General features: G+C 41.4%; 1 protein-coding gene across 1 annotated transcript; it reads left to right on the top strand.

Annotated features, from left to right (window-relative positions):
- The first annotated feature begins 7,121 nt into the window (after nucleotides 1-7,121).
- serpinf2a (serpin peptidase inhibitor, clade F (alpha-2 antiplasmin, pigment epithelium derived factor), member 2a) lies at nucleotides 7,122-22,997 on the top strand. The gene is made up of 9 exons (XM_084941046.1): nucleotides 7,122-7,272; nucleotides 10,566-10,634; nucleotides 10,727-10,955; nucleotides 11,531-11,674; nucleotides 11,769-11,811; nucleotides 12,202-12,347; nucleotides 12,726-12,868; nucleotides 14,084-14,279; nucleotides 21,219-22,997. Exons 2-9 carry the CDS (start codon nucleotides 10,581-10,583, stop codon nucleotides 21,560-21,562), a joined length of 1,299 nt encoding a protein of 432 aa, XP_084797172.1. The 5' UTR covers nucleotides 7,122-7,272; nucleotides 10,566-10,580; the 3' UTR covers nucleotides 21,563-22,997.
- Nucleotides 22,998-23,030: the final 33 nt, after the last annotated feature.

Here is a 23,030-nt window from a genome sequence, read left to right as displayed (position 1 = left end):
TAACATGATGTGGTGGTGTGACCATGAGTTTGGGAACTGTGGGGGAGACCCAAGCCAAACCCATGTGCTGTTACTGTGGCCAAGAGTGAAAGAGAAAGTTTCATGTGCCCCGATGACTGGACAGAAAACCGCTGCAAGTGTTACGCAAGAAAAGAAGGAGAGTATTCATAGTAGGAATTATGACTATGACCGCTGGCCCCAGTCTTCTCTAACATTTGGAATAAAAATGGCTGCGTGGAAATGAACCCTCCAGAGAGGGCTTCTTTAACAGAGTTTAGACTGTTAGACTGTGTTTTAGTGTTTCCACTGAGATCTCAGTGAAGTGGTTTAGAGGATGTGGGGGTAGGGAGGGGGGATCTGGGTTTAGCTCTGCGAAGATCAGTCATTTTATTGGTTCTATATTCAAAACATTGTTCATTCTTTTCCAATGAAGATGATGAAGATTCAGTATGATAAGATAAGGTAACCTTTATTAGTCCCACGCGTGGGAAATTTGGTTTGTTACAGCAGTGGACAGTGCAAAGTTGCACAGAAAAATTAGAAGAAGAAAAAAAACACTGGAATAATATATCCATAAGATATTGTACACAATAGAATAGAATAAAATGAAATGCTATATACAATCGAATAAAATAGAATACAAATGCTATATACAATATGAGTACAATACAACGATGCCAGAAAGAGTACTGCAATAGATGGGTAGACCGAGAACCAATCACAGTTAGTTTTAAAAGGATTCTGGACGTGTGACCATGGTTAGTGATGGATTGTGAAAGACAGTAGTTCCCTGAATTTCATCTGGTTGTCACAATCAACGGAAGCAGGACCCAAAGACAGACACGTGAAAATGAAACTTCTAACGAGCCGTTTATTATGGCTGATTAAGCAGTACAAAAAGAAAAAGGCCAAGTCAAAACACAAGTGGACAAAACCTAAACTGGGGAGATTAGAAACATGAAAAATCCCTAAACATGGAAACCTGACAAAAAAATATCTGAATATCCGAAAGTGTGAAATCCTGGAAACATGGCAGGAACATAACAAACGACCTGACCAAGAATGAATGACAGCAGAACATAAAGGGAAGTGGAAGTACACGGGGAACACCGTTGACACACATGAACATGACGCCTCATGGGAAGCAAAACTAAACACAATGACCACGGAACACGAGGCTGTCAAAATAAAACAGGAAACAGAGACACAAACCTAAGTGGGATAGTTAAGGAGACGATGGGAGACAAAGACATCACCAAAACACACAAAGGGCGAGGAGGACATGACAGACTCGCACACTGAGGATGTGACACTATAGGGCTTTGGAGTTGACGTCACGCCGCAATGCATTGTGGGAGCGCTGCGCCATTTTCGGGGTCTACGAATCAAAACAAACACACTGTGTTGGAACGACGATTACAAGATGCTTAAAAGCAGCTGAAAAGAGAATGGACTGTATAGAGACCGATTTCGTTCAGAGGCGAAGCGGCGGTACTTGCAGAAAATAGCGTGCATTGGAAATGTGGACCCGTATGAACTACGGCCGTGGAGTAGAAACCCTGAAGACCAACTGACGTAGCCTGACATATTTCGTACCTTATCTGTGGAGTCAGCGCGTACAAGTCGTCATTCAAACAAAGGTAAGTCAGCTCGAGCACTGCGAGTGAAATGCGTTTGATTTCCCTGCAAACATTCACATTAGTGCAGCATAAATTCATTCATGAGGGGAAACTACAGTGAGAACATGTGGAGGCTGTTAGGTGGATAACATAGTGAGTTCAGTGCATTGATGTGACATTGTCCTGAAGGATTTAGTTATTCTTTATGGTTAAAGAAATTGCAATGATTTATTAATATTTATTATAAATAATCCTAATTATACATCTTGCTTCCATGTTTGTATCCTGTGTCACTAAAAATACATTTTATTTTAATTTTATACATTGATTAATGACCTGCAGAATCTCCTTATCATATTAAGTGATTCATAATTGTCACTTTATGCTTTCTCCATCTCTAAAGTGATGACATCCTTGCATTACATACTTTAGGTTCATTTTCTGCAGGCAGGTTTCTGACAGAGAACAGGCAGATTTAGAATATATCATGCAGCGTTCTATAAATGGACGCATAAAGAAATGAAAAATTACATGTATGTGCTAACTTTCTAAACACTTTGTTACATTTATGATAAAGTAGATTAAACACATTTATGTCGGCCTTGGCTCATAGTTCTTGTCTTTAAATGAACTTTGTGTGTGTTTCAGGTGCTGCACTCTCAAAGACTGAATGAACCAGCATTGCAGCCACGGGTCACTGTGAGCATCACAGGGAAGGTTGAAGCCGCCCACTGCACCTGTAAGGCCGGAGTCCCGGAGACCTGCAGCCACGTCGCTGCTCTTCTGTTTAATGTAGAAGCAACAGTGTTGATCTGTGGCACAAGGACTGTTACAGATGAACCTGCATACTGGGTTTTGCTGGGTAATGTGACCAAGATACAGCCAGAGGTTGGCCATAAGATAGACTTCTCCTCTTCAGCTGCCCAAAAAAAGGCTCTTGATCAAAACATAAACAGACCATCTGTAGTGACAGGTAAAAGAAGCCGTCCTCAAAAAAGAAAAATCCCACCTGCTACTGTGGAGGAGTTGTCACTGCTATAATGCCATAATGTTTTATCTAGGGGTCTAGATTTATGCCTGTAGTGCACTGCCGTGTAAATAATTAGCATTTACTGAATATGTACTGACTGAGTCCCACTGTTCAAAAGTTGAATAAAGAAACAAACTAATTTTTGCCTCTTTTTTTTTATTTATTAAAACCACTTTATAGAACATCATATCAGGTACAATGATGATGTCATTTATAGTTTACAAATGACAAAATGTTTACACAAAATCATGACAGTGTTTACATGATATCACCCACTACTAACATTACTTTATTTACTGTATCTTTTGAAAAAATACCGCTATTTATACAGCAAAAGACTTAAGAATATTTAACAGGAGCAGGTTTCATTTTTCCCTGGTTTTGTTACCACACTGTTCACCAAACGCAGCAAACCTTCACCATCTTATCCTGAAGGGTCACCTCTTCACCCTCACATGGAAGAAGTAATCTGATTGGCATGGTGGTATGTTTGAAGCAGGTCCCTTGTGTAGCGCTGGAACCCAGTCACGATGTTTCATCCATTTCATAGGCTGGTTTGCTGCAATAATGCCAAATAATTAGCAACTCTATAAATAGAAGGTAGTTCTGCAAAATCACTCAGTAGGATGTTTGTTCTAATTTGCTATGAGCTCAGAGCGCATCGAAAATAAAACTAATAGGCTATAAAGAGTGACATGAACATATTTAGAACTTACCGGAATGAAAATGTCTGGAGCACCAACAGATATTTGGAGATGGAAGAGAACTGGAGCTCGTCTCACAGCTGCTATCCAGGCTAGACGCCTTCTTTTTGTAAGGTCCGCCATATGAGCTGCCTCATGTTGCTTCCAGGTTGGGAAACAATGAAAAGACAAACCCTTTTCAAGCTTATTCTCTTGCCGGTCGTGCGATCGAACATTGCAGCCGACCACACAGCAAGAACAAACCATGGCTGTTGTGTGTGCCTTCGCTCCTTTTTCGCTTGCGCTTTGTTTAGACCCCCGAAAATGGCGGATCGGGCCAAAATCCTTTCCACGCCCACCCCCGTGAGTCAGTCAGTAATAAGCCATAAATATTACTGAATCACTTTAAACCAATAATATAATAATTCCCAGGTCTTGTCCACACATATGTGGGTATTTTGTAAAATGCTGCTTTTTCTCAGTGTTTTGGCCAAAGAGGTGAAACTTTTTAGATGCACAAGGAGAATGCAGATCACCCGACCCTCTCCCCGGCCAGCGGTCTCAATAGACCACAATATCTGAGGAAGATCACCCCCCGCAAGGCAGCAGGACCAGACAACATCCCTGGACAGGCCCTTAAAGCATGTGCAACGAGCTGGCTGATGTTCTCATCTCCATCTTCAACCTTTCCTTCAGCGAGAGCGTCGTTCCTACATGCTTCAAAACCACAACTATGATCCCTCACCCCAAGAAAAGCCCAGCCACCTGCCTAAACGACTACAGACCAGTTGCACTCGCTCCAATTATTGCAAAGTGTTTTGAGAGAATGGTGCTGGCCTACATCCAGAGCAACATCCCAGACACTCTGGATCCCCTGCAGTATGCCTACTGGCCCAACAGGTCCACGTCAGACGCCATCGCTGCTGCCCTTTACTACTCACTCTCCAACCTAGAAACAATGACTCCTGCATCAGGGCACAATTGGTTGATTACAGCTCCGCCTTCAATACTCTCATCCCACACAAACTCATCCACAAGCTGGCAAAACTCGGCCTGCACCCCACCCTATGTGACTGGCTACAGGACTCTTTGACTGGCAGGCCACCATCCATCAGGATCGGCAACAGGATTTCAGCCAGCATTATTACAAACACTGGCGTTCCACAGGGTTGCGTCCTCAGTCCCATCCTCTACACCCTGTACACCCACGACTGTGTCGCCTCCAACAAAGAGAACATCATACGAGGCGGCTTATAGGAGAGAGGTGGCCGGTCTGGTGTCATGGTGTGAGGACAACAACCTCACCCTCAACACTGATAAAACAAAGGAGATGAAAGTGGACATGAGGAAGAAGAGGAGGCCTCACCAGCCGCTGTTTATCCGGGAGCGTGAAGTGGAAAGAGTGAGCAGCTCATCTCAGAGGACCTCACGTGGACACTGAACACCACACAGCTGGTCAAGAAGGCTCAGGAGCGGCTGTATTTCCTGAGGAGGCCGAGGAAATTTGGTTTGTCTGCCAAGATCCTCAGAGGCGTCTAGCAGAGCAGCACTACTGCTACGGACCGCAAACGCCTGCAGAGAGTGATAACAACTGCAGAGAAGATCACCAGGACTCCGCTGCCCTGTCTGCAGAGCATCCAGAGAGGGCAGACTCCAGAGGAGACCCCACACACCCCCAACACGGACTGTTCACACTTCTGTCCTCGGGGCGAAGGTGAAAGTGATGAAGTGTGAAATCTAGAACATCTCGACTCAACAACTCCTTCTTCCTCACTGCCATCAGACTCTTGAACAGCGGAACTACCTCAAATGCAATTTTGCACATCAGGACACTTTGCACATGTTTTTTTGCACATTAAGCTCCTTTGTACATCCATCTACATTGACATCTGCATACACTTGTCTTCACTTACTTATATTTTGTACTTATTTATCTTCCATTATTTTTCTATCCTTATTTTTATCTTATTTATCGCATTCTTTTTAAACTTTACCTAACTTGACATTTGTGTTTGGACAGCAAATGGAGGAATTTCATTGCACAGAGAAATGCTATTTCTTCTGTACATATGACAATAAACACTTTGAAACTTGAAGGTGAGTCCTTCGTCTGTGTGGTTAGGGTCACATCTCCACCCGTTGCACCGACATTCTCTTCACAGCACTTGGGTTTGGCTTTTGCATCGTCATGTGGAGATAATTCCCCAAACTAAAGCTGAAACCTTCATTTAAACACACGCCTGTATGTTTGATCGTAGCCTCGGTGAACCGCTCTATCTACACCAACAGACGGGGTCGAGAGGGCACGTGTAGGCTTGTCTGTATGCACAGTCAGCAAAACCAAAAAGGAAAGCCACGCAGCTAAACGTGCGCTAAACTGCTAAAATCTCAAATGTTGCTGTCTTCATTTGAACAGTAACAGGAGCGACTCTTGAATTAGGCTGTGTGTTTACTTATAATGGAAGCTGTGGTGAAACTCGAGGGTGAAAGTGGTTGTAGGCGGAGGGAGGACGGTGTTTGTTTCTGAGCTGCTCTGTGGGGGCGTCAGGCTGGAACCCGGCGGTCAGAACAAGACAAACACTCGCCCACTCTCTGCTGAACGTATGTGCACGGCAACACGAAGGCTCCAAAGTGGAGGATCATTGCACAAGAAACTGTGTTTGAGTCCAGGGAAACGTGGTGGCTCCAGCTTTGATTACCAGCTGTGCAGCTATGTTTAACTTAGCTTTCATTGTGAAGTTTAATTGATGTTTATTTGCTTTGCTGCCGCTTTGTTGTTTACTGCGGCCCAACGTTGGTATTAAATTAATTAAGCTTTTATCATTTTACCTTGAAGTCTAACTGGGCACAGCTTCGTTACACTTATTTGAGCTTAGCTGTTTTAGTAACCTAACCTGTGCTGACTTGTGCAGAAAGAGGCTTCTTTGTTTATGGTTCTACACATTTTCTCAGCACACAATCATTTTCAAACTGCACTTAATGATTATAAAATACCAGCCTGCACCTACGAGTTATACTCGTTTTTTTGGCTCCGAAATCAAACAGCAGTAAGCTGCTGTTCCAGCTCTCTATGACGCGTTTTCCCAGCTCTTTGGTGTTTTTGTGCCAGATGGCGTGATTGTTTAATTTTCCAGAAGATGTTTCCAGGGGGCCAAATGATTGGTGGAGTTTGAAACCCTTTTAGCTTCGCTGTCAGGTTTAACTTGTTATTGAAAGAAAGTTTTATTATTTGTAATGTGCTCTGTAGATTCAGAGTTACTTTATTTGTCATTTTAGAATATATAACAAAGTTTCTTGCACTGTTGCTAAAAAAAAGTCTCTCCTTGTAAAGTAAAAAACAACAAATGTAATAATAAATATGGCTGTAAATAAAATTTATAGTTAATTTTAGATTCACTAAAGTAAACATTTACCCAGAGGCTTCATGACTTATTTACATCATGTGTACGCTGTCAGTGTTAAACGATATCATGTTTTTTACCATAACTGTTGTTCTGTGTGAGCTGTGACTTTCAAAGTAAAACCTGTGTTGGTGAAGGGGACTCACTTTATGCAGAAAGTATTTTGGACTATAAAGTTAACATTAAGAGAAAGTACTGCATCGTAGTATTACTTCGAGAGGAACTTTGGTTCCTTCCTGTTCATTGAAGCTAAATAACTTCCCAGCAGTGTTTTCAGTCTGGCAGCTTGTGCAGGGAAACATCCTACAGTTTGAAAAGCAGCTTGTCTGTCAGACTGTAGGATGTTTTTTACATTGCGTGGCGGCAGCAGGCACCGAGTTGATCATTAACTAGCCAGCAGAGGGGTGGTAGTAGTCGGGTCCAGGCGCTACGCTGTCCAGCCTGGAGAAGGTTGGTTTGTCTTTCTTTACTTTTATTTTATCTCACCTTTTAAACCCTTTTGATCCCCATCATCTGTCTCCACATCGGACAAAAACCAGGTGAGTTCAAGGATGTCTTCATCTACCGAAACCTTTGTGCATCTGATCTCTAGAGAAAAATTTGCAGTCAGCGACTTTTAACTACAATATCTGTACGTAAGTTCTTACATGTTGAAGTGCACTCTGCAGAGCAGTATGTATATAATGGTGAGCCTGATCCTTTTATGTAGTGATGGTGTATTTATGCGGTTCTGTTCATTCCCTGTTCTGTGTATGCTGCGTACTGCAGCCAAAAGAGGTTCTGAAACAGTAACCTTTAGTCTCCTGGTAAACACAGCAGCCATATCTGAAACGTCAACTGAGTCTGAACCTAGCGAGGGAATATTTACATATCAATAACCCTGAAAGCTTTCATACGGAGGAGCATAGGTGTGCAGATGTTGGTCTTATGTTCCATCTTAAACTGGTCCAGGCTATACCCCGAGTAATGCTGGATGTACCACATGTAGATATACTGTTATCTTTGGTTCCTAGAGGATGAGACACAACTGTCACCACAGGGATGTTCTGGGTTTCCTTTAGCATTCAGAACAGGACGTAAACGCTACTTGTTCAGCGTTTAGGTCCAGTACAGAATATTTCTGAACCAGTTTCCCTGAGCCTCAGGCATAGCTGGACTGGCCATCCGGTGGGCCGATGGTAATTTTTCGTTTTAAATGGGCCGATGTTTTGTTGTTGTTGTTGTCTTTTTTTCGTAACCGTGTAAACAGTGAAAGGTGGCGGATTGGACAGATGCTGACAGACGTGTAAAAATAACTCAGTTGTTTGGTAGTGGCTACAGTGGAGCTTTCACAGATTCAGTAAAATTAGCAAGTGGTGGAGGCCAGCAGGTGGATGGGGGAAAGGGGAGGAGCAGAGACCCGAGGCGGCCGCCGGTCAGACTGTCAGGTGAACTGAACTTCAGGTAAGAAGTTATGACCTGCAGTCTGTCTGGGTCAGATATGAACCAAGTTTAGTTGGAGTTTATTTTCGTTATGCTGACTTTTTACAGTCAGTTACAATAACTCGTACTGCGTGCTAGCTAGCATGACGGAGTTTCTATACAGCTGGGTGGTGCTATGATGTTACTGATAGTGAACTTTATTTTATTCATAAGGTTAGTTAGGAGCTGCCAACCGTCCTGTAAAAAACGGAATCCTCTGGTATTCAGAGTTAATATTACGCATTTCGTATTGAGCTGAAAATAAATGCGATTTGTCCGGTACTTCAGCTACAATAAAAAAAAAGACAAAAAGCTGGAGTTATTCTGTCTTTACGCTGTCAGCTGCCTCTTCTTCTCTCATTCTCCCCCCTCCCTCTCCTGTTTCTACTTCAATCATGAAACTGATCAATGATCAGCTGATTGGCTTTTCTCTCTTGTTTGTTTATCTCCCGCTTTGCGCCAGAAAGAGGAAACTAGCGGAGGTCGCGTTAAACAGCAGAAGCGCCTTTAAACTTGATCAGCTGTTGTTAGAATTTATTTAATATTACTTTCTAGTATCAGCTGATGTTTGTTGGAGCCACAGCTGTAAAAGCTGCTGGTCATGATGTCGGTTTGGTTATCTGGTGAGAGGGAAACATGAAGATGAAACCAGGAGATGTCCTTACTGGATCATCAGAGCTGAACAGGTGATGGAGAAACAGGTTTACCTTTTAGGTGACATGAATGAGGTGAAGGGAAGTTATGAACTGTTTCTGAGAGAGTCTGTGAAGGTTCTCAGTCATCCAGGTCATCGTAGTCAAAGGCGCTTGCAAAGAAAAGCGTCTGGACTTCTTTAAGTTGCTTGAAGATACTCCCACTAGGTTTATATCTGGGACTCTCCACCATTTGACCTTAGAACTGAAGAAGCTTCTCGGATGAGAGGTGAAACGTCTTCAAGCAACTTAAAGAAGTCCAGACGCTTTTCTTTGCAAGCTCCTTTGACTGTTTCTGAGAGACAACTTACACCAGGATCCTTTTCTAAGTAGCTGACAGCAGGTAACTGTGCAGGGGCGGGTCTAGCAAAGTGTTGCCAGGGGGGCAGGTAGGGCATTAACAGGGAGAGGGGGGCACAAAGAAATACTTTTCTTTCTTATTCTCATTTAAAATTTCTAGCTTTTAACAAATAATTATCCGAATCTTACAACCAAAGTTTTCATCTGATGTCAAATTTATAGAAATCCATTACTGTACATAGTAAGTTTTTTTCAGGGTCCCATCATAATTTCTTAGTAAGTACTGTACATGATGCCAGTAGTTTCCCACATTTTCTAGATACTGTGCCAGTACTTTGTGTAAAATGGCATCAAAAAGTCAGTTAAGTTTTATTCTTTCTCACCTGTCTTTCTGTCTCCTTTCACTTTTAAAAGGTTGACATGTTAGAAAAAATATTTTGCCCTGCCATGCTGTTTATTGATGTGGTAAATAAATAGTTTATGAAAATATCACTAAATCTGTCATTTATTATTTTTAATATTCAGTAATGGTCATGTCTCACCTCTAGTCTTCTCTGTCTTAATTTCAGGTTTCCACCACGTGTTGTAGATAGTTCAGGAAGTTAACTCGACCAACTCTTTGGGTTTCGGCTAAGTACTGTTTAGAATTCCAGAACAGGGAGGATGGTGTAGGTTTAAGTTTGTTAGACTGATACATATGTACCAACAAGACAGTATACATCACTGTCACAACGACGTTTGTTTTCATTCAAAGGCTTTATGGCTTTTCCTATAATACCTGGTGGGCCGGTCTCTAGTCAAAATGCCCGGGCCGATTTTTTGTCCCAGCCCAGCCCTGAGCCTCAGGTGTACTCGGGTGTACTCTGAGGTGTAACTCATATACTGTGTTAACATGGTAACATGATTTTTATTCCTAAAACGTTGTTGTTGTCTTGCTCATCACATCAAAACAAGATTGGGATGGCAAAACCAGCGAGTGACATCACTGTAGCTACGTTCTTATTGGTCCAAATGGAAAAAACTACTGTTGGATAATATTTTTTCAGCATTTCTGTAGCTGTGTTCTTTCTGGTTAAAAGACTTAAATTAGTAATAAGGAAAATAACATTTTTTTAAAATAAGAAAGTAACATTTTATAAAGTAAATAAATAAAAATCAATGAATTGCACGCAGTGGGACTTTCTCTCAGGGAAACTGGGTGCCTGAATTCTTTTAATCAGTTCAAAACTCTTTGAAGATCTTAAAAAAGAGTAACTCTGTACACGTATCTGGGATGTCTCCAGTGTCGGACTTTGATGGCTCTTTTCATTTTCATTTTGCTGTTGATGAATAATAATTCTCATTAAAATGAAATATGTTCTTCTTCCTTACATTTTCAGGTTGACTGTTCAAAGATGAAGCTATATCCTCTTCTTCTCTTGCTTTGTCTCTGCCATCTGGGACTCACTGTAAGAAGAACCTCAGTCTAAATAACTAAGGGGAAATACTTTCTGTGTAACTGTACACTAGAAAATAACCCAGTCTATTCTCATGTCTTCAGGAAGAGCCCAGTCCAGCACCTACAAGTGTCAGTATAACAGAAGAAGATGAGGCGTCAGAGGGTGACAGCTGTGGAGGAGCGTTCAGCCCTGAGGCACACAGGGCAATAGGAAAGGCCACCGAGCAACTGGGTTTGCAGCTCCTGGAAAATCTTCCTGTTAGTCCACAGCAGCCCAATGTCATCCTCTCACCGCTCAGTCTTGCTTTTGCCCTCGGTCAACTCACCTTAGGTCAGTTGTGGGTTAGAGGTTCATCTCTTTATCTGACAAACGTTGTGAAATATGATTTGCGAGCACCGTCACAAGACGAAACCTGTGAAATTCTTGATCACTTCCTGAAAATATGAAGATGAGGCACTGAATTTGATGGGGGTCTGGGCTTTACTGTCAACAATGTTAAAAATGGTCATTTCCACCTTCTAATGAAGTTTGATATTTGACTTCGTTGTATCCAGTGCCAGCTGGCTGAAAGTTTGGTTTGAACTTAAAGTGAAGAAGAGAGACAGAATTAATATGAAAATAGGAGAAGCACAACTCCTGAACCCAAAACAACAGAAAGTCTGCCAGTAATTCTGATCTGGTTTTAAATGTGGTTTCATTCAACTACAAAGAAGCTGTTTGTCTAATGTGAGTTTTCTTTTTTCTGTGGCAGTCCACATGCAAAAGGAACAAACATCATAAACACCAACAGCCTACATTTAGTACTTTTCTACACAAGACAGAAGCAGACATGTTGTGATGAAGTTCAGGAGCTGGTATGAAATGTGTTTCTTTGATTTTATTATGTGATCTGATTTTTCTCGAAGGTGCTCGCACTGAGACAGAGAAGCTGCTACTAAAGACCCTTCATGCCCACGGTCTGGCATGCTACCATCATGCACTGGGAAGCCTTGTACCTCATTTTAGCCACACATCATTGGAGGTAGCGGCACGCATGTACCTGAAGCCAGGTATGAGATGATGAATATTGTACTTGTGGTGATTTATCGTAAGATTGGTATAAATCTGGACTTCTATTTGTATTTTTCCTATCCTCTCTCTCAGGATTTAAAGTGAAGGCGTCCTTTGTTGAAGAGTCTCTGCGCAGGTATAATTTACATTTGGGAAAGTATTGCACAAAGTTCCAGAGAAGCAGCCAAGTTTTAATTTTGAGACAAAAGACACTTTTTTGGTGGAATAAAAGGATAAATCTAATTTGTTTCATACGGTCTTGTTTGTTTATGGTTTTACAGTCTTCCAGTTTGCTAGGTGGTGCAACAATGCTCAAAATCAATTAAGATATTAAGAAGAAAGCTAAAGAGGGCCTGAGAGCATGACCAGAAATGTTCACTGCATAATACAAAACGTCATGTTAAAATATATCATTTTAGTTTTGATGCAGGTAAAAAAAATAGGTAGAAATGAGAATAGATACCTCTCTTAAATGTCTGTTCATTACTCTTGTCTTGTATGTGCCATGTTGATATGAATTTTCCAGGTACAAATCACAGCCTGTTCCTTTAGTCTCTATGGACGAGGTCAACCAATGGGTTGAGAATGTTACCAATGGACACATCCCCAACTTCCTAGAAAGTATTCCACATGATGTGGTGCTTATGCTCATGAATGCTGTATACTTCAAAGGTGACCCACTCCACAAAACAAAACTCTTCATTATTGTGTTTTACAGTCAGAGAAAAGATGGAAAAAAGCTAAATCCTTGCTCATTAACAGGACAAATAAATCAAAGTTTTCTAAAGGGAGAAAAAAGCTCTCAGAATTGTGAAAATTGCAAAAAAAAAAAATCTGTCCTGGCCAGGGAGGACATCATTATCAAGAAACAGTACCACTGTCATATAACCAGACAGCACATTGTGCAAACCAGGGAAGCATCTTATGCTATTAATGAGCACTGTAAAGAAAAGCCGTGATACAGTGTGATTATCTGCAGCCGCTTTAACAACTGAGAAATAAACTGAATTTAAGTTGCTAATGATTCTGACTTTTTCCACTTTTCATCAGGTCAGTGGCAAACACAGTTTGACCCACAAGCAACATCAAAGGGAGAGTTTTACTTGGACAGCCAGAACTCTGTGTCAGTGGACATGATGAAATCTGTCCAGTACCCTTTACGCCTGATGTATGATTCCAAACTGGAAGCACAGGTAACACCAACGTCTGGGGTAGCACAACATTTAACAAAGACAGAAACCATGTGACTTGAAAAGCATATTTGTTGTTTGTGATAAGATCTCAAGATTAGTTTTTTTTTTTTAATTCTATAAAAATCGTAAATTTGTTTGTCTCATAGCAGCTGTGGAAGCTCACCTATGCCATGCCTTAATCCTGAGAACCAAAGAAAAATGAATCTTCCTATTAAACTTTTTTTGTGATTTCCTTCCTCTTTGGAGTTAAACACACGAGATATCAATGTAAAGCCCCGGATGTCATCTATTTAATACACCAGGACTTATTAGTCCCAAAAGTTGATTCTGTTCATCTGGACGTAACGTTTTCAGTGGGAGAAACGTTTCGTCACTCATCCAAGTGACTTCTTCAGTCTCAGCTGACTGCAGCTTTGCCCAACCTTATAAACAGTACATTTGCATAATGAGGTCAGTTCCTTGATCATTAATATACAACTTGTCATGCTCACTGATCAGTGGCCATGAGTCCCATTCACAGAGAGTTGGGGAATGGCTGCAATCACAGCATTGTAAGATGGTGACAGATGTACCCTTAGGCCCCCTCCTCGATTCAGAGATGGTCTTTCCCTTTTCACGTAAATGGCCTCCTTGACTCCGCCCTCAAACCAGCGTTCCTCCCTGTCCAGGATGTTACATCCTCATCATTGAAAGAGTGTCCACTGGCCTGTAGGTGTAAATAGACTGCAGAGTCCTGGCCTGACGAGGTCGCTCTTCTGTGTTGTGCCATCGGCTTCGCCAGAGGTTGTTTGGTTTCCCCGATGTATAAATCCTGGCAATCCTCCTGCACTTAACAGCGTACACTATGTTACTCTGTTTGTGTCGGGAGACCCGATCCTTGGGGTGGACCAAGTTTTGGCACAGCGTGTTTTGCGGTTTAAAAGCCACAGAGACTCTTTGTTTAAAAAGGACGTATTAGGATAGGTCTAAGAAATCAAAAGATATAGACCAAAAACAAAAGTACATTACAGAGGACATAAATGAATAGGCTGGTTCTCAGGAGGTTAATCCATGGTCTCATACCAAAGGCAACAACAAAGGTTACAAATGATTTCTCAGTTTCCCATCCAAAGTTGCAAGGCTCATCTTCCAGCCTGTTCCCTTCAACTTTTAGTTTATATGTTGAGATGAAGTTGGGGAAAAGACACAGACAAAATATCATTTTCTCTTGTCCAGGTTGCCAGTTTTCCCTTCAAAGGAAACACCAGCTTCTTAATCATCCTTCCCAGAGGAAACCTGTTGTCAGTGCTTTCCAAACTAAACATCTCCGACCTCTACAGATCTCTACCTCAGGAGAAACTGATGCAGGTGAACTTGCCTAAATTGAAGCTGGAGTACCAAAAGGAGCTCCAGGCGGCTCTGACCAACATGGGTAAGAAACTGAACGAGTCACTGAAGACATCTTGAATTTCGAGGATTTCCTTGGTCTTTGGACTTACAGTTGAGGACAAAATTGTTAGTCCTGTTATGAATTTTGGATGAACACCGAAACAAAATTATTAAACAAACAAACAAACAAAAAACATAGTAGGGCTAAAGTTTTTAGATCTCCTGATACTGACAGCCCGCAGTCACTTGTTGTAGTTTTCAACAAGTCTCATGTACTTCTCCTGAGCAATCCCAGCCCATTCTTCTATGGCAAGTCTCTCAAGCTCCTCCAGATTTCACGGTCTTCTGACATTGACCTTCAGTTCATCACACACACTGGAAGATTTTATATTTCAAATTAAGTTTTTCTGTCAAAAGTGTTTCCATATGGGTGTTAAAGGGGGTGGATGTAACCTATTCAACCCTAGATGGCTCCCTACAATCGTACTGTGGGTGCTCTACAGAGAAACGTTTAGGTGACCTTTGACTAATCAGACAGTTGAAATTCAGTATTTGCAACCACAATAAATGTTGGTTGAGTGCCACTTAAAGTTGTATTTAAACAAAATGGAACAACAGATAGCAGTTGTCCAACAGTAAAGTTCAGAATTTATTGACTCTTTATGAAACCGTGTAGCTTTGAGGTCAACGTTATGGAAGTTGCGATAACCACAGATTGTACTGGCACCCTAACATAAACTAGTTTGTCAGCACCACTCAGAGTCAGGATGGGTTTTATTTTAAAGATACTGCACAAACTTCAGAATGCTGATATGCTCACTTCTCTTGTCTGTGAAGGTTCTCACTTCTCTTCATTGCATCCACCACATTGTCTTTTAAAGGCTTACATGAACTCAATTATTCACTTGCACACTTTAACACACAGAAACACATGTACAAAAACTTAAAAGCCTTCGAGCAAGACAGGGTAAAGGTACATTTTTTATGCCTTAGTTTAGATTTCAAATTTACCTTATGTGATTTGGCTTTGACCGTTGATTGTACTTGAGTGTACATATATATATATATATTAGTGCTGTCAATAGATTTAAAAAAAATAACTAATTAATCTTACAATTTTCTGTTATTAATTGCAATTACTTGATCAATAGCCTGGCTCCAATTACATTTTTTCAACTTTATATTTTAAGATTGTAGCAGACATTTACGCAATTCAATGAAGTAAATGCAGAATAAAGACAAAGAATTTATGCTGGAATTCAAAGAGAGTTTTAATAGTTTTCATCAATCTTTAACACAGTGAAAACTTACAAAAAAACCTTTAACCCTTTAAAACCGGTCAGAGTGGCACGCTCTGTTTTGCGTAACTATTTTTAAATCCCGGTAGCACTGCAACCACGTAAGCTAGCGCAATAATTTTTTTTGCATATGAAACGGGAGGAGTTGTATTTACATCTTATGCCATCAGCTTGTCCTAGGTCACAGTTTTCTTCCACATATAGCTTTGCAAAAACTGCATAAAAAGCGCTTGCAGCAACAAAAACATAATATTCCAGAAACACGCTTTGCCGATCCGATCAGCTGTTCGTAACACTTCCTACGTTGGAATAGACGTCAGCACAAACTATCATAGGTCTGCCATTACCTGCCCCAAGTGACGTCATTTTTGCGGAAATGTAGTTTTTTACCTTCAGGGCTTTATGAGCCTATACTAGTGTTTTTAAAAGCCATGTTTAACTTTATGACTTTCTGTGTCATTTCTGGGATGCTTAGGACTCATATTACGCTGCTGGAAATAGTTTATTTTGATGCATATGCTGGTTTTTTTGCAAATTTGCATTATAATATTTATTTTAGTTTTTCCTGCAGTATATAAAAATTGGTGTATTTAAAAAATAAAACTATGAAGACACTCAAAATAAATTTCCTGTGGTGGGAAACTATTTTGTGCAACTTTTTTGTATTTACAGTTTTGAGGGATAAACCTAAATTAGTTTTTTGCAATTTATGTAGTTACTATGCACTTAATGCAGACATGTTATTAAAATTTGGGTTATAATGGTTGTATTAATGTATAGCAACTTGAAATGCTCCCAAAAATTACACTACAGCATGTAAAAATATAATATAAGCTCTGGTGGACTTGGTACTATGGTAGGTCTTAAAGGGTTAAGGCCACCAACAGTGACCGAACCCAGGCCTAAAGGTTAAAGTGAATACCATAACAATAAAGGGTGCACAAAACTCAGTATTTAAAACACAAAAAGACCCAGAATGTTGAACATTTTTCACTTCAAAGGAGCGATCTGGCTTAGTCCTTCTTTGCACTCAGCCAGTTACTGAGGCAGACTATTCTGTTTACATTGTCTGATGACAAAGAACCACGCTTCTTCTGAATGATGTGATCTGAGAGTGAGAGTAATCTCTCACAAGGCACTGTGGTAGCAGGGGTTGACAGGTATTTGCGTGCAATAGGTGCCAGCCTGGCATGTGCTCCTTCTCTCTTTAACCACCACTGTAGTGGACACTCTCCTATGTCAGTTTTGGGCTCTGCTTTGTACTGATTCAGACAGCGGTCTATAGCATCTTCCTCTTCCTCCGTATCTGAATCAGAAGAACCCAGCAAACAGATGGACATCTTGCTCTTCTTTGGTGATGGTTCCTCTGTTGTCTGAGCAGATGGTTGGTGTGCATCTCTGCCATCAGAAGGTCATGTACTGAAGCCCACACCCTCTCTTCTTTCATCTTTGGAAAGGCACGATCTTCAGCCATGTGAGATTGCTGCTGTCCCTCTGCTGAGCTAGGTCTGTGGTAAAAACCTTCTTAAACCTCAAAACATAGACTGGGTCATCATCTGAGGGCTCCATAATCCTGAACAAATGACACAAGGCTGGAAGAACCATGGAACAGGAGACATACCGCTCCCCCCAGCAGTTCGGTCACATATCTGCAATAGAAAGATCAAGTCTGTATTTTTCTATTAACCACACAGAGACAAACATAAATACCACATATGAAAATACACAGAGAGGTGGAGGTGGGGAACATACTTGAAGACAAAGCTAGAACACAAAGATAGACACACAATCATGAGAAACAAAATGATTTACCTGCAAGGTTCAAGTAGGTCCTCCAGCTTTTGCAGTCTGTCAAGCTCCTGGTCAGTCAACACCTTGCTGTTTTGCTGAGTCAGGATGGCGGTCAGCCCAGATTTGTTTCTCTGGATCCGCTTCATCATCTCTAGGGTGGAGTTCCATCTTGTTGGAACGTCCTGAACAAGCGGTTCTGTTTGATGTCCATGTGCAGCTTGCTGTGCCGTTAATTCCTGAGCGTTTGCGGGACTATGCTTAAAATGTCTAACAATCTTGCGACATTTGGCCAGAGCCCTTTCAAATGCGCTGTCATTAAGAGAAACTGTGACCGTTCTTTGCAGAATGTGGGCCATGCAGGGCATGTGTTCAAATGGAAGTAGTCTGGCAGCTGCAACCATGTTACGAGCACTGTCGGTGCCAAGCGTGGTTAGCTTGTCCTTGAATTTCCATTCGTTTGCAACACTCAGAAAATGGTCAGCACACGCCTCAGCATAGTGTCTCTCTTCAGTTTTACTTACTGTTAGTGCAAACGATTGCACAGTCCAGTCGTTATCAATAAAATGCGCCGTGACCCGCAAGTAATTATCACTGTTCACCGAAGTCCAGTGGTCTCCGGTGAGAGCGACGTTCCTTACTTGCACAAGCTTGCTGGACTGCTGAGCTCTCATACAAAGTGTGCAGTCTCGACGCAATGGTTCCTCTCGAGGGCAGATTGTAACACACATCTCCTGATGCAGCGCGAATGACTTCTCTCAGTCCATCATCTTCTACTATGCTAACTGGTCGGCAGTTTTAGCTATCCAAACAACCAAGGAATTGGTTAATTTTTCTCTCACATTTTTTGTTATTCGTCCACGAGCACCATACTCCTGAAGCATTGACTGGCGAGGTCCCGTAGAGGCGGATTCAGTCGGGTGTTTTGCTCTCAGGTGATACGCCACTGATGAACTGCTTCTGTGGTGCCTGAATTCAGCTTTGCAAATTGTGCACCTTACTCTTGTTTTGTCCAACAAGCCATCAGGCAACTTCTTAAAGAGAAACTTTCCACCCAGAAGTCCGCCCTCGTCCATGCTTGCGTGTGTTTGCTATTGTTAGCTAGATAGTAGCATGGTGTCACTTCGCCTTCTAATCATTTCTGTCAGGCCAAACGCCAGCATAGCACATTGCCCCTCTTCCAGAGGTGCTCATGGATTTTTTTTAACGCGTTAAACATTTCGCATTGATCTCAACAATTAACGCGTTAATTTTGACAGCACTAATACACACACACACACACACACACACACATATATATATACACATATATACACACACACACACACACACACACACATATATATATATATATATATATATATATATATATATATATATATATATATATATATATATATATATAAAATGGTGGTGGCTAACCAACCGGACATAGTGGTGGTAGACAAACAGAAGAAGACAGCCGTAGTGATCGATGTAGCGGTTCCCAATGACAGCGACATCAGAAAGAAGGAACACGAGAAGCTCAAGAAATACCAAGGGCTCAGAGAAGAGCTCGAAAAAATGTGGAGGGTGAAGGTAACAGTGGCCCCAGTGGTAATCGGAGCACTCGGTGCGGTGACTCCCAAACTAGGCAAGTGGCTCCAGGGGATCCCGGGAACAACATCAGAGATCTCTGTCCAGAAGAGGGCAGTCCTAGGAACAGCTAAGATACTGCAGGACCCTCAAGCTCCCAGGCCTCTGGTAGAGGACCCGAGCTTGGGGATTGACTGCTTGTAGGGATCTCATAATTAATTATAATTATGAGAAATTATTGTCCTTAAAAATGTAAAAGGTTGTACTTTTTTTGTGCAGATAAAACAAAAAAACTAGTGCTGTCAGCAATAATCTCGTTAAAATGACCTTAACGCCATAACTGCATTAACGCGGCAAATCTCCGTTAACGAGTTACCGCGGATCACCCCGTGCATGGGGCTGGACAGCGTCAACGCGTTAGTGTGGTAAGCTTGTTAACGCGTTGATGCCGTGCAGCCCCACACACGGGATGATCATTTTAATGAGATTAACAGTGACAGCACTACAAAAACATATCAATTTCTAAAATGGAAACCAAGAAGGAGTGCATTCTGAAAAACCTTTTAGTTTTTCTCTTTTTAATATTTACTATTGCTCATTAACAAGTATAAAGTATTTCTTCTCTGATTATGGTTGTTATAATCTATATGTCTGACTTAAAATTATTGGTTGGTCTTTTACTTTTTCCATTCTTGCTTTTCTTTACACTTGCAGTCACTGCTGGATGGCTGAGAAAATAAGCTGGCCACAGCAAAGTTTTATAGGAGATTGGGGGTGTTCCATTTTGGGATGTGAAATGTTTCATTCTTTGCTTGTCAATTACACTGAATAGACAAAGCTAACCACTTTTTCAAATGTTATAACCAGTCAATAGTTTTCATTTATCATTATGTTAGAGGGAGTTGTTGTGCTGTCCAAGGTTTACTATTGGCAAGGTTATTACCTCTGTCTCTCCCTCCTCCCAGTAAATTATAATCTGGTCTTTAAGTGATGACGTGATGAATCCTGCTTCCGGGCCCAAACTACCCTGCGTTTAATAAGGCTTTTGTGTTTTTAACATGTTTATATCTTGTTCTATTTAATCTCAAAAAGCCCCTAAAAACAGTCAGTAATCACAGTCGGCTTCTCTCGGTTTTTATTACTGCTAATCATTTTACAGCTCAGTTTTTAAAACCTTACGCTGTAACTACAGCCCAGCCCATGCAGCAGTATATTAATGACTAACCTCATATTGTGGATGGATTATCTCAGTTGTTCTCCTGGCTGAAGTTTGGTCCGTTTACAGCATCCTGCCATGCGATTGCATTTGTCCCTAACCATCAGGAACCCTCATGTGAACTTTTACCGAGTGGAAAAAAAGTTAGCGTTCATCCTCCACCTTCACTGTGTTTATGCTAACATAGCTGTGTTGCTAGCGATCATGTAGCACATCATTATATACCAGCTAGCCAAACTTCAGTAACCCTACAAACGTCACTGCTGTTTAGTTTTCTGTCTTCATTTATGTTGGAAGTGATAGCAGAGCTGTACGTTTGAATTTTTCAGAAATCTCTCAGTCAGAACATGTTATATTATATTTAGATGGGAGCTAGTGAGCTAACTTCCTGCTAACTTCTATCTTCGTTAAATTTAATAAATTCTGTTCTCATGGATGCCTGGATCCCCCATCCCCCATCCCATTCGCATTCGCTTGTCCTTTTCAGGGTCGCGGGGCGAGAGGCGGGGGTACACCCTGGACAGGTTGCCAGTCTGTCGCAAGGCTAACACACAGGGACGCACTCACATTCACACCTATGTGTAATTTAGATATTTCAATTAACCTATCCCCACAAAGTGCATGTCTTTGGACTGTGGGAGGAAGCTGGAGTACCCGGGGAGAACCCACGCAAACACAGGGAAAACATGCAAACTCCACCCCAGCCTGATGGTGGAATTGAACTCAGGACCTTCTTGCTGGCAACAGTGCTAACCACCGTGTTAAACTTAATTTTTACACCTGGTAGAGCAGCGACAGTGATCATTTTATTACAGATGAAAGAATTTAGACAGTTTTTCAACTCTCAGTGATCCAGCAGTGTTCGTTTGATTTTGGGACCTGCAGCGGAGGTCAGACGTCAGACTTAAAGACCTTGATTTTACCGCCAACCGCCAACTGACTATTACTCCAGTTCAGCGTTCATGTTGGTCCTGAGAATGAAAAAAAGAGCCAAACTTATGAAATTGTGTGGTTCCACAAGTTGTTGTTACCTGCAGGGACTGACCAAAACTTGTTAGTCTGAAAGCGTTTGACATTTTTCTCTCTCTCTCATTGTATCTATCAGGCCTTGGCTCTCTGTTCTCTGGTCCTGACCTCTCTGGGATATCGGACCAGCCCCTCACGGTGACCGGCATCCGGCACGCCAGCACAATAGAACTCAGTGAAGAAGGTGTCGAGGCCTCGGCCACCACCGTTGTAACCTCCATGCGCTCAGTCTCCATGTTCTCTGTAAACTCCCCTTTTCTTTTTGCTCTCGTCGATGACACCTCCCTGACCCCCCTCTTCATGGGCATCGTCACAAACCCTGCCCCCGACAACCCCATGCTGAATGATGAGTCCCACAACAAGCAGTCATACAAACCCATCTCTGGTAATGGGAATGATACTATAGACTTCCCTGAGTTTTGAACTGTGTAAAGTTAAAGAAAAGATTTTATTTTGGGAAAACAAACAATTTAGATTTGCTTACAGTAAGGGACTGGAAATCAATATACATGTAAAAGCACTTCTAAAGTTCATTAATTATACTTGATGTCTTATTTGTTTTATCCTAACTCCTTCTCTGTAAAGCAAAATTAGCTTATTTTCAAAAGTGTCAGTCATTTTCCCTTTAAAGCAGATTTAAGGCCCTTTCACACTGGAAGCAGCACATGCAGCGCTGTGCTCTGAAACACATTCAGTTCTATTGTTTGCACTGCACAATAACGGTTTCCTGCTGTGCCAAGGAAAGCGCCAGCGCGGCAGCGTGAGTACACGTACATGCCGCGGTCAAAGTTCAAAGTTGAACTTTTCTAGCTAGCGGTGAGTGCAGTGCATACCGCATCTGATATGAAAGTGCATTTAGAATTACAGCAGAGGAAGCGCCTGGTGTTCACAAGATATTGTAGATTAACAAAAAATACAGATGCAGGAATCGGTTGTTCCAAAAAGTTCATGCAAAAACTTTTAACAATGACATTTTAAAACATTTTAGGTTTCTGATGAAGTGATCAGTGACTGCTGGTGCATTTCAGAGCTTTACACACAAATTCATAAAAGTTGTTTGATACAAAAAAACCGTTTTCCACAAAAATTGTGCATCATGAATGTTGTTTTCTTACAGAAGTTTCATTTTTAGTGTGTTGATTTTATTTTAAGAGATGAAGTGGAATAAACAAAAAAGCTAACACACCTGTTACAGAGTAAAAATTACCCACACACACCCAGAATGTATAATTCACATTTTATCATGAAATAACCTACAGATGATTTTTTGTACAATGCCTGTATGCTGCAGGTTTCAAAGGTTTAATGTACTTCGTACTTTAACAGCCACTTTCTGTGTATGCAGCTTTGAACTGACCTGAAAGAATGAATGTTGGCATAGTTTCAAAATCTGGCTTATGTCTCTTGTGCATCTTAATGATTTTTCCTGTAGTTTACAGGTTACTTTAAAGTAATCCGTCAGTCGTTCTGTTGTCTCAAAACACAGAAACAGATTTTTTCAGAAATTTAACTTAATCAAAATCCAGTGTGAGTGACAGAACAAAAGAGAAGGAATGTGGCAGGCTCACAGTTTAGCGGAGGCAGTTAGTCACACACGGTGCAGTTTTTATAGATCATTAGTTTCCCTATCAATGCTAGCGAGAGCATTCTCATTCTCAATGCGTAACATACCGATGATTTGTCACAGAGGTACCCTTCTGCATCCTTATGAGACGCTCCGGATTCTCTTTTGAATCCAACAGAATGCCGCTCACGGCTCTAACACACGCTTGAGCAGAGTTTCCAGTCCTCCAATCCAGCCCTAACCATAACCATAACTTTAACTGTATCAGTATTTTCCAAAGGGATTCGGGATCAGAATGTAAAACACTTTTACATGTATGGATTCATT

The sequence above is a fragment of the Perissodus microlepis genome, chromosome 10 (assembly GCF_051167445.1).
Source record: "Perissodus microlepis isolate ML-2025 ecotype Zambia chromosome 10, ASM5116744v1, whole genome shotgun sequence".
Lineage (NCBI taxonomy): Eukaryota > Metazoa > Chordata > Actinopteri > Cichliformes > Cichlidae > Perissodus > Perissodus microlepis.
This window is presented reverse-complemented; position numbering and strand designations above follow the sequence as displayed.